Below are 12620 nucleotides of genomic sequence, written 5' to 3' on the forward strand. Positions count from 1 at the left end.
CCCCCTCCCAAGTAGTGTAAATGTGACAGTAAAAGTTATCCCACGCATAAGTAGTATAAATGTGACAGTAAAAGTTATCCATTTCCTCAGTAGTTTATATCTTAGCTGACATCTCTATCCCCCAGCCTGACCCTAACCATTGTCTGTGACAGTAAAATTTATCCCACTTGTAACTTGTGTAAAGGTATGCATAAAGCCATGGTCTGTTCCAAATAAGTTGCTTTGAACTCTGAAAAAATCTGCATTGTTCATTTCTGCACTAATTTCTCCTCAGTAAAGTCCTTTTTTCACATTTCCTATCTCCCTACCACTTGAACTGTAGTTAGGCTGAACTTATTTTAACAGGTATTTCACACTTTCGAACATCAACTACATAAATTGTAGAGATAACATGAAAAACATTTTTTTTTTAATTTCCGACAGTTCCATATGCCTTTCTCAGATAGGCACAGCAGGATAACCTAATGGTTAAACCATACACTTGTCACATTGAAGACCCAGGTTTGATCCGCACATGTGTACATTATGTGAAGCCCATTTCTGATAACCCTTAGGGGATATTGCAAGAATATTGCTAAAACCACACTCACTCACCATTTTAGATAACTTTTTCAATATTGTTACATCATAAATGTTGGAGGATCAATGAAACTCTATTTGTGAACAAACTTGATCTGGAAACTCAACTGGCCCATGAAGGTCCTGGGGTAGAATAGGCCTTCAGCAACCCATGCTTGCCATAACAGGTGACTATTCATGTTGTAAGAGGCATCTTAACAGGATTGGGTGGTCAGGCACGTTGACTTGGTTGACACATCATTGGTTCCCAAGTGCGCAGATCGATGCTCATGCTGCTGATCACTGGATTGTCTGGTCCACACTCGATTATTTACAGACCGCCACCATATAGCTGGAATATTGCTGAATGTGGTGCAAAACTAAACTTTCTCACTCACATAAAACTCAATCTGCAGGAAATAACTCCACATCAAACTGTTATGCTTCATAGACATTCCAGTCAGCAATATTCACAGTGATTATAATAATTCATATTTAAATTTTTCATATATATCATACCCCAAAATGTCTAGGTATATTTACTAAACACAAAACCTTCATACAATGCCTACTATATGTAACTCTAGTTTCAGCTGATAGGGAGGAATCACCAACTTTCTCTTGCTGAAAAGAGAAGTGGTATGCAGAAAAACTCAATTTACAAAATCAGTAACTGTCTAATGAGAAAACATTAATCAAAGAGATGACCCTAGCAGCCTTTGAATCAATGACAAGGGACATAACTCTAGATTAATGAAGTATCACATGTACTTAGAATTTCTTTCTGAAACATAAATGTTAGTGAGCATCATATTAATGTTATTAATTTACTTAAAGTCACTTGGGTAATCACAAATTATTTTTAAATATGTAACATCTTCCATAACTAATTATCTTTTGTTGGTGAAAATATGATTTGGAGAGAATACGTGAAGTAGATATTGGCCTTAAGACAAGTAGCTCTGTATGTTCATGTTTGTCGCCATGTTTACTGAGATGTTTACTATTTATGAAATAGATCTCATTCTGCTCAATGTGACCTCAGAGGTTGGCAGTTACATATTCTTGTTACTTCGTTACACCAGTATTGTGTGACATGGAGGTTCACTCACATATTTTTACTTTCATCCCTGTGCCTGTGTGGAGAAGCCATATTTCATTTACCACAGAAAACAATTGCTCTTGAGGATTCTCTATAAAATATTTATGTCAGTGATGACTTGCATTATTATTTTGAATGTCATATTGCAACCAAATGGAGGTCTGTAAATAACTGAATCTGGACAAGACAATCCAGTGATCAAAAGCATGAGCATCAATCTACACAACTGGGATTTGATGTGTCAACCAAATCTTTGATTATGACCACCCGTTTATGACAAGCATGGGTTGCTGATGACCAATTCTAATAAGGATCTTCACGGGTCTGCCTCTTATGACAAGCATGGGTTGCTGATGACCAATTCTAATCAGGATCTTCGCGGGTCTGCCTCTTATGACAAACATGGGTTGCTGGTGACCAATTCTAATCAGGATCTTCACGGGTCTGCCTCTTATGACAAGCATGGGTTGCTGATGACCAATTCTAATCAGGATCTTCGCATGACAAGCATGGGTTGCTGGTGACCAATTCTCATCAGGATCTTCATGGGTCTGCCTCTTATGACAAGCATGGGTTGCTGAAGAAGACCAATTCTAATCAGGATCTTCATGGATGTGTGGCATAAATCGAGGATGGGTGTGGGTTGGTGCATGTGTGTATGTTCAGCATAAACGAAAAAGTGTCTGTCTGTCTGTCTGTCTGTCTCATAACTGGGGGGATAGATGTTTGTGTTTCATACCAGTGAATCTCAACTGTGTGTCAGACGTCAGTGTTTGGCAAGTACAATACCAGGAGTCAACCTCACATGATAAGCTGAACTGTGACCTGGCAGTTTCACTCAATCAGATGACTCTGATACAAGGCAGACACTGATCATTCTGAGGCAGACACACAACACAAACAAAAAAGCTTCACCTTCACTGGTTTATGTACAAAATGCCGGTCACTGTATTTACAAGAATGGTTTGTCTAAACTCCTGGAGGTCAGCTTATATCCTCGTCCGACAATGTATCCTCGCTGTTTGCCTTCTGAATTTTCTGAAAAACAGAGAACAATTATATAAACATTGAGTCATATATGTCTGGACGGTGGAACACAATCAACAGAGGATATGGAACACCTGACTCAGCAAAATGAGTGACTGACTGAATTTGTTTAATGCTGCTTTTACCAATATTCCAACAAAATCATGGTGGGGGGACATCAGAATGGGCTTCACACAGTGTACCAGTGTGGGGATGGAACTTGGGTCCTGAGCATGATGAGAACGCTTCAGCCACTAGGCTCCCTAAGCACAAGTTGATATCTCAATAACCTGTGGTCAATTTAAACAATTTTCCAGACACTCCAATAAAATATTTTCACTGCAATATGGAAAATTTCATCATTTACATGTTGACAAGAACAAATACAGCGTAATTTTAGGAACCTTGCTATTCAATAGGATAGCAGTAATACTAGTATATATGTTCACCAGAAGTATATACTATCAAGTATTATACATCAAGGTCTATAGTATGTTGAAATACAAACAGACATGCCTCAAGTTCAAAACAGGTCCACATCTAGTCACAAGGAAATACCCACAACAAAACACCGACTTTGGTAGAAGCAGCTTTCTCACGTACACATTCCACAAACATGTGGCATCTACTTGACACATGACACACTTCATCTACTATTAGCCAAATCTAGTCTGTTTGCAGTGAATACATACTGATGAATTTCACTTTAAACATAAAAGGAAATCAATAATAGTGAAATTAAGATTGCAAATCCTCATAATTTTACCTTGCCAATTGAACATTTAATTATATTCAACCTAAGATAAAAGTTGTTTAACAAACGATCACAGATTCAAATTGGTTATTGGTTTGTATGAAAGCCAAGGTAAAAATTATGAGGATTCGCAATCTTAATTTCACTTCATTCAAGTTACTTCAGTGTTTAAAGTCAAATTCATCAGCATGTTTTCACTGCAAGCAGGCTGTAATAGTTGGAGACTAAGGATTCATCATAGGGTTGCGTATATGGAAGTATGCTCTGATCATACCAGGTGAAGGAGGTCCATGAGCTTGTAGGGGTCCTCCCCGGCTGCCAAGTCCACAAAGTCCCTGGGCATGGCGTAGTATGCATAGGGGTTTGGCTGAACTCCATCCTTGCTCTTCAGGAAGCGGAACTCAGGACGCTGTGAAGTAAACAATCAGTGATCACATAAATATAAGAAAATCTTGAAGGCATTTCATATACATCAAAACCCCGGACCCCAAATATGTGGATCCCTGATACAATTCTGCTAAATCAACACAAAATTGACTAACTTATCTGCACGAAGCATTGATCTACTACTGACTACTGACTACTGACTACTGACCTCTGACCTCTGACTACTACATGTCAATATGTTCTGACACAAGACAAGGTCTACTTATCCAGATAAATGACCGATCAGCCAGGTATTGGTGGTGGTACTTTAAGCCTTTCAGACAATGAGTGAATTTTAACTGCCAAATCAAAACGACCATGATGTTTTGGAAGCAATTGTAGTGTGATTTGGTTACCAGTTATCGCAATTTACACAAAAACGAATGTGTCCAGATATCACCCATCATACCTTGAGGGTTTCACTTCAGACTATCTCCCACAACCAGCTGTGATATAATAGTATTAGAAGCAGCCATACATGTTCACTTATGACCTACAACCATTTTCAGAAATACAAAATGTTCCATTCAAGCTGTTCAACATGAATCAGTAGTGTCTTACATAATTAGTTTCACTTGTATCAAACTGTCTCTCTCATTCGGGAAATACAAACAATTTTTTAAAATAGGTTCTATTACACTTTCTCTCTGCAGTACCAGTCCCATCTTGGATTCAAACCCACACTCGCAAAGTCGGTGATCTGTGAAAGAGTGAGTTTGAATCCCATATAGGAGTAAGCAAAGACATCTGTACTTTAGTGGGAAAGTGCAATCCCCATCAAACATGTTACATTTGACCACACTTCTTGTTTCTAAACCTTCCTAAAACGTTTTTCATGTGCACATTGTGTTCTCGAAGGATGACAATACATGAATGAACAACTCAGTTATCAGGCAAGTGACAATGCTTGATAATGGTGTAAGAACCTACACTAAAAACATCACTCTCACAGCAATAAAAGTTGTTCATCCTATATATTGTCATCCTTTCTTACTACACCAACTTCTAAATGTCTCTCAAAGAATTTACACAGAATGCCTGACCTCAGCCTTGAGTTCTCCACTGTCATTGGCCAATTCATCCCATGTGAACAGCAGGGAATCCGTCACCTTGCCGAATGGGTTGAAGTCAACCAGCGTCAGATGTCCCTGAGAGAGATATGGAGTGTGTTTTTAAGTCTTCAGACCACAACATCTTGAAATTTTGTTTTGGTGTTTAACCAACATTCATTACTCACAATTTTGTTTCTTTAACCATTCAACAATTTCACCATAAAACCCAATGGCAGCCTCCAGCAGGACACTGTGAATGACTTAAGTTTTAGACCACTTTTAGAAAAATTCCAGCAATATGACGGCAGGGACACCAGACAAGGGCTTCACACGTGTCCATGTGTTGAATCAAACTCAGATCTTCGGCATGACAAGCAAACACCTTTACCACGTGGCTATCCCACCACTCGCACATCACAGACCTCATGCACAACCATGTGACATTCAAAGCCAGCCTTAACATCCAATTACAAACCATCTTTTCCCTATCCAAAAGTTGAATCTATAATTATCCTCAAATCGTCCAATACAGACATTGTTCTAGACGACTTACCTTGTCTCTCCTGTACACATCAAAAACATCTGAAAAACAGAAAAAACATGAACGATTAAAAGTTCTCAGATGATTTGAATATTACAATAGTTCAGGCATATCCGTCTTCTACATACTCATTCCAAGGAGCTGTATTCCAAGAGGTAGCTGAGTTTCAACAGGTGGCCGAGTCCCTGAGTTTCAGATCGTGAATGTATCCAGTCACTACCGATAACCAGGCAAATACCTTATCCAATGGACACAGGAGACCATCTCCTGTACCTTACATCCTCGAACGTTCAAGATGGATATAGTAGTATAAACATACAGATCAGTGCAGGGGTGGAAATAACTTTGAAATTGCTAATGTACAGTGGCACATATAAAATCACTTGCTCTGAAAATTTTTCCACAACATCAACAAAAATTTCTTGATTCTTGAATAACATAATTACCAGTGGAAAGTCAACTGGACTCCAGTACAATGTTTGTGTTGAGAATTGGTTGAAATCTCACAAATGATGATTGCTTCATTAGCAACATGCAATCATCAAAAAAAATTGGTTGGCATCATTATTCAGATTTCCCTTTTCAGGTTGCTATTGCAGATAGGTATTCCATGATACAACTTGCCACTTTAAAGTGATGACTAATATATCATGAACATAAACTTCCTGGAGTCTTCAAGAAATAGTTAAGTCATTTTCTAAGAATTAAACACGTTTTCAGGCCCTGCCAACTTCAAAGATACATTCTGTTGTCAAGTGTTTCAAACACAGAATATGCAAAATAATTTGTGTTTGATTATGAGAAAATGTGATCGATTACTTGATCATTTGGTCACTGCTACCAATCCTTGATTATTTAGATTAGTCAGAACACCACTATGCAGTATCATATACATATCTGATTGCTTGACAGATAAAAACACTTCACTAGGAGGTAAGTCAAGAGTTGTGATTTTCCCAAACCTCTAAACCAAGTTTGTGGATGTACTTACAGTCCTCGTCAGGGAACTTATTGGAGATCATGTGATAGAAGAACGCCTGGATGTCATTGACGATCTCCTCCTTCTGACTCTCTAGGAACGCATAGTACTGGATGTGATGTCTCTGAGATATAGCTGCAAAAGTAGAGCATCAGAGCCATTAATAGTACTGTGAATACTTTCATAATCAGAGAGTGTTATAACAGGACTACCTGCATACCTGTTCATTTGGTTTTCATCTTTCTGTTCATTCCTTCCTCTTTTTACCTGTGAAAATCGGACTAGAACTGATCTTCAGCAACTTCTGCGTGTCAAAAAAGGCGACTGACAGGATTCGGTGGCCAGTTTCTCTGACTGACAGACAGACAGACAGACAGACAGACAGACAGACAGACAGACAGACAGGATATTTATACAGTGCACATATCCATGCACTGGTGCATGCTCAAGGCGCTGGTATTTTTCCCTCGATCACTGGATGTCAATCTCAACAGCACATCGTATTTCAATCTCAACTCCCTGGGGAGTATACAACTCTTGCTGCCACTAGGCGCATCGAGTTTATTGTGGCCCTCTCATCCTAACAAGGTACCCAACTGACAGATGGGTGGACTGGGACACATAGTCACAGCACTTTGTACCCGCAACTAGGTGTATCCACATGTTCATGTGGTCACCATCTGGTCATATACCATCGGATTCGTGGGTTCTTTTAAGTGCACAGGGTTGTGTACTGTACACTAGGGGTTGTGAGAACATGACAGAGTCTGCACACAATGTTGACTCCAAGGTTTTTACAACCGGTCACAGGTGGGCTTGATCCCAAAACCTCAGCCTCCCTAGATCACTAGCCTGGTACCTTAGCCAGCTCTCCCAGCACGCCCCTGCTATCAGTCAATGGTTTGCTGGGCCAGTTTCGATTGATACAGCCAATATCTGTAATTTTCTATGTTTCAGGATCAGACAAAACACATTTGATAATGCTTTACTGGGAAATAAAGAAAAACTGGGTTGTACTCCTCATGCATCTGTTCCTTGTATCTAGATAAAGTCCTACAGAAGAGTGCAGTACTTTTACCTTCATCTCCTTCATATTTATTTACTAAGACTAAAAGATCATCAACATATTGTGTCCATTTTTCCTTCAATAGACGATACAAAAGGGCTCTTAAAAGTATTTTAGCTGTATCACAGAATATCATTTAACATGCACTAGAAACCATAGGATGCAGAAGCATAATCAGGGGACTCTAAGACTTGAACCATATGGGAATCCAGGCATGAGTAAGGGATGCAACTCAGCACTGCAGACATCTCCACACAAAAATTTACCTACCAAATAGTTTTTTGTTCCTGACAAAACATCTGAACTCCATGCCTGGCTGGAGGTCCTGCCATCGCCTCAGGATCAGATCATACTTGACGTCTGCTCGTGCTGCCTCAAGGTCACCGTCAGAACAATGGAGAAATCTGGAAACAAACACTTCTTAAAATTTTGTACTTACAATTTCCGCAAAAACAGGAAAAACTTACAACAGATTCTCAATCTGTCGATGCATCAACATCAACTTTAATCTGAGTTTGGATAAATCCATGGTATAACATAACCCTTGTTTAACTTAATGATTTATGTAGAGTGTTTCAGGGTCTATCCATCTTTGCCATTTGCTAGTTAAAACACAGATAGGCGTATTTCTTAAAAAATATATATCATAACAGGAACAATCACCATCATTATTACAACTGATCACAAAGTTCAAAAGACAAATGTTTTCTGCGAGTAAAACAGCACTCAAATATATGTGGCAATTAAACAGAACACTGAAACACACCACTTCACCCATTTTCAGCAATTTTTCGGGAATTTCATACCTTGAACCAAAATGCACTAATTCCTAAAGAATCAAACCCTGACTTTAGCATGAAGAGCAAACACTTTAACCTCTAGGCTACCCCACCTGTACATGTATATACAAACAAGACTCACGGTTGGGACAGATCATGAGCAATGAAATCGGAACTCTTCAAAAGAAGGTAGATATCGCTGGGACATGTACACTTCAGGGTTTTATCAAATGAAATCCAAGTCGCATCCTGCAACACAACAATGGGCAATCACATGGTCGTTTACAGCAAGACACATGTTTTGTATAAATTTCCAGTGACAGCCAATAACAATCGATGGAGCAGGAATGTGTTTGCATCAGGTGTTACAAAATTCTCAAAACAAAGTCGTATCCACTCCATTGTCGGAAGAATAAAAGAAAGTGAATGATATGAGATAGGATAAGTATTAACATAAAGTCATATTAAAAAATCACCATATTACAACAAATACCTATAAAGACACTCATATGCACACGAAAAATGTGGGGGTGAAATGGTACACTCACCATGTATTGCAGTACAAGGTCTTCAGTTCAAAAGAGAATTTATTTGAGGGAAAACAGCAACCATCTAGCAACTAATTTTTTTGACACACTGATTCAACTTCTAGACATTTTAGAAAAGGTTTATAAAGTGACGATACGAAAACACCAATTTTCGGTTTGAATTACAGCATACTGACTTACCCTTGGGGCGCTCCAGTTGAGTTTGGGGAACACTCTCCCCCCAAGTTTCTGTATGGCCTTTTTCACCTGCCTCTCAAACTCAGGGAACTCTGGCGCCTAGAAAGAGAAAACAGTTAGTACAATTATTCCCCAAATCACACTGTTATATCACTTCCAGGCATTCTGCTAGGGTTTCACTCAGTTACCCTTGGCACATAAACTGAGAAAACAATGTCTTTTGTTCACAATTCAGACTATTTTGTGCAATACAAAAACTATAAAATTCTAGTCTGAGAAGTGTCACTGATGATAGAACGTTCATGGACAGAATATTGGGTTCCGAGCAAGTCTAGATAGTCCCAAGTTTTTATTCTAGGAAATCTCCATCTTCATAGATTTCTAATGGTTTACATTAAAAACCATCATCTGCAACAGAACAAAACTGCCTGATGCAATTCAACACAAAACAATGACATAACAATTTGTGAAAGGCATGTAGACACGACAGACATAAAGTGAGAAATTGTGGATTTCATCTTATCAATTTTGATGAAAACATTTCCACCCAACGAAGAAGAAAGAATAGTTTCCTAAACACTGTGTTCTTCAATTAATAGAAGATGACATCCATAAATTCGCACCAATTGGCCTGACATATTTATCAGTCTGACTATACATGAATGTCATATAGTGAATGTCATAGGGAACGTTTTGATAGTTCTCACAATGAACTTATGTGGAATTAATCAAATAAAAAAAAAATGTGAAAGGCACAATGTCATGCTTTTTTAACAATATGTTGGTCTAAAATACATATAATGGGGCATATGCAGTCAATTTAGCTTCCCTCTGAAATTGATAACTGAAACTTCAAGACGAACAGATTCCAAACAGAGAACATTTGCTATATGCAGAGTGTAAACAATCGCTCCATACATCGTAAACTGTCACACACGGTGATGACAGTGTTTGCCAAACTGTTCTCAATCACAAGTTGTGTTATGGGATATTCAGACAGAGCCTTCCAAGGGACATAACTCTATAGGGTTTGCTTGAAAATAGTTGTCGGTAGAGCCCACTAGAGGACACGAGTCAACATAATACAACATTGTATTAATTCATTCCAGCATTTTAACTTCATACTGTAATCTCAATACCTTATTTTATTCAGAATAAATTATATGGTAGCCCCACTGGGGGCTGAGAGGTAGCATTAATAACAGGAATGCAATATCAATTTTTTTAGAAGTCTGCCATGCTAGTGTGCATTTAAGAGTCATTTACAAGAAAGTCATACGAGCTGTACTGATTGTGTTGGAGTACATCACAGTAATATCACTTATACATCAGGGCCTTTGCATACAAAGGGTATGCACTGTGCCCGTGTGCAAGGATTCAACAGGGAACGTACTGTGCCCGTGTGCTAAGGATTCAAAAGGAAATGTACTGTGCCTCTGTGTGCCAAGGATTCAACAGGGAATGTACTGTGCCTCTGTCTGCCGAGGATGCAAAAGGGAATGTACTGTGCCTCTGTGTGCTAAGGATTCAAAAGGGAATGTACTGTGCCCCTGTGTGCTGAGGATTCAAAAGGGAATGTACTGTGCCCCTGTGTTCTGAGGATTCAAAAGGGAATGTACTGTGCCTCTGTGTGCCAAGGATTCAAAAGGGAATGTACTGTGCCTCTGTGTGCCATGGATTAAACAGGGAACGTACTGTGCTCCTGTGTGCCGAGGATTCAAAAGTGAATGTACTGTGCCTCTGTGTGCCGAGGATTCAACACGGAATGTACTGTGCCCGTGTGCCAAGGATTCAAAAGGGAATGTACTGTGCCCCTGTGTGCCGAGGATTCAACAAGGAATGTACTGTGCCCCTGTGTGCTGAGGATTCAGCAAGGAATGTACAATGCCCCTGTGTGCCCAGGATGGATACCTACCACTGCTACAGCTGTACTTCCTGACCCCCAGTCAATGTCCTGACAAACAAACAACATGACATTAGTACATCAGGAGTGACATTAGACAAACAAATGTCATGACATCATAACATGTAGAGAAATATGTAAACAATTCGGTCATGACGTTATCCTCCTCTGTCATAAAGACTCATATGGACAAACTTCATGTTAACAAAATTAATGTCATGATATCATCCATTATTGTTGAATGGTAAAAACCATCATAATGTCAAATACTCTGTAATGTCATGTCATCAGATAGTATGTAACATATACAAACAAGTCATGATGTCATCACTTACTTTGTAATGTTATTAAAACAACATCACTTTCAATTAATTACAAGTAGTGTCAAAATACAAACCCTCCTATGATACACATCACGTAAACAAATGATGTGACATTCTTACACACTAAGGATTATTATCATTATACCATCATGATTATCATGTTAACATTAACTCACATCATCATCATTTTCGTCTTCTGGTCTTGACTGCGAGCTTCCCTGTACTGAACTGTAAACACAACAAAGGTAACTTATTATCCTGCACAGTTGCCATGGTTACTCAAACATAAATATACTGCAACAGTTTCACTCACAATAGTGAAATGAGCAAAATGGATGAACTGCTGTTTGATGATCTATCTCAGGACAAAAACCAAGAAACCTTATCATGTGATACAGCTTTATTTAGCTATACTGGTTTCTGGTCAGTGCCAAGTCGTAACTACTAGGAACTATGGCAAAACTTCTTGTGTGCAAACAATCCCTGCCCTCCCTCATTACCCTGCCAAACACCCAGAAACCATTTGTTACCATGACATCACTGCATAGAGCAGTGATCATGTCATGATATAAAATATTAATAATGAACTGTCCCCTTCCCAGACACATGTTAACAAAAGGATTCCACAGTGAACGACATTGTACATGCATAATCATAGAAGCTTGCATTAAAAGTATGATTCTCCCTGCTGATATGCTATCTTCCACTTGCTGCTTCCATTGGGGAGTGACAGTGTTGAGACCTTTGAAACCATATACACCTATTTGTTTGACACTAACTGTGTCCACAGCAGCCACACTTCACAAACCCCTATCAACCACACATACATGAAATGGAATTTCATGAAATGACTGAAGTATATTGATTGCTGTTACAAAATATGATGTGAAATGGCTGACCCACCTTGTCAATTCACGAAATAACAGAAATTAAGAATCTGAATGCAACATATACCTCGATGCCAGTGGGTTTTTTTTGTGTTACAAGGCCCTGTGGTCTCCCTACCCACTTGTTCTTCGTTAACAGGGCAGTAACTTCAACTGAAAATTACACCATGTGGCAGGACGAATGGCCTAGAAACTCTCGGGAGATTGAGGGTTCTGATATGTACTAAAACACCACAGGAGACTATGTCAGGGCTACTCACCCCTCTGGCAGTACAACACCATCCTTGTGAAGGTAGTCTATGAATTCTTGTGGTAAAGGCAACACCACACTGAAAGACAAAACATCTGACCATTAAGAAAATGCTGTAAAATATATATACACTTGCCTAACCTTGATTTGTGGATATAGCTGTAATGGAAGTGTAGCAGATTCATGTCTTAAACGCATGATTTCATTCTGTATATTCACTGATTATTTTATTCTCAACTGACTCAATGT

At 38.9% G+C, this 12620-nt stretch overlaps 1 protein-coding gene across 1 annotated transcript in view; it reads right to left on the reverse strand.

Annotated features, from left to right (window-relative positions):
- Nucleotides 1–401: 401 nt before the first annotated feature.
- The window catches only part of LOC137295701 (translation initiation factor eIF2 assembly protein-like), a 13169-nt gene continuing 950 nt past the window's right edge, over nucleotides 402–12620 (reverse strand). Inside the window, exons 2-12 of the mRNA XM_067827195.1 lie at nucleotides 12382–12450; nucleotides 11411–11462; nucleotides 10924–10962; nucleotides 9012–9107; nucleotides 8426–8532; nucleotides 7775–7908; nucleotides 6451–6573; nucleotides 5472–5500; nucleotides 4910–5014; nucleotides 3715–3849; nucleotides 402–2698 (exon numbers count right to left, since the gene is read on the reverse strand). Coding sequence (XP_067683296.1) covers nucleotides 2645–2698; nucleotides 3715–3849; nucleotides 4910–5014; nucleotides 5472–5500; nucleotides 6451–6573; nucleotides 7775–7908; nucleotides 8426–8532; nucleotides 9012–9107; nucleotides 10924–10962; nucleotides 11411–11462; nucleotides 12382–12450 — 943 coding nt within the window. The 3' untranslated portion in view covers nucleotides 402–2644. The remainder of the gene's footprint in view (nucleotides 2699–3714; nucleotides 3850–4909; nucleotides 5015–5471; nucleotides 5501–6450; nucleotides 6574–7774; nucleotides 7909–8425; nucleotides 8533–9011; nucleotides 9108–10923; nucleotides 10963–11410; nucleotides 11463–12381; nucleotides 12451–12620) is intronic.

This window comes from Haliotis asinina, chromosome 9 (assembly GCF_037392515.1).
Source record: "Haliotis asinina isolate JCU_RB_2024 chromosome 9, JCU_Hal_asi_v2, whole genome shotgun sequence".
NCBI classification, from domain to species: domain Eukaryota; kingdom Metazoa; phylum Mollusca; class Gastropoda; order Lepetellida; family Haliotidae; genus Haliotis; species Haliotis asinina.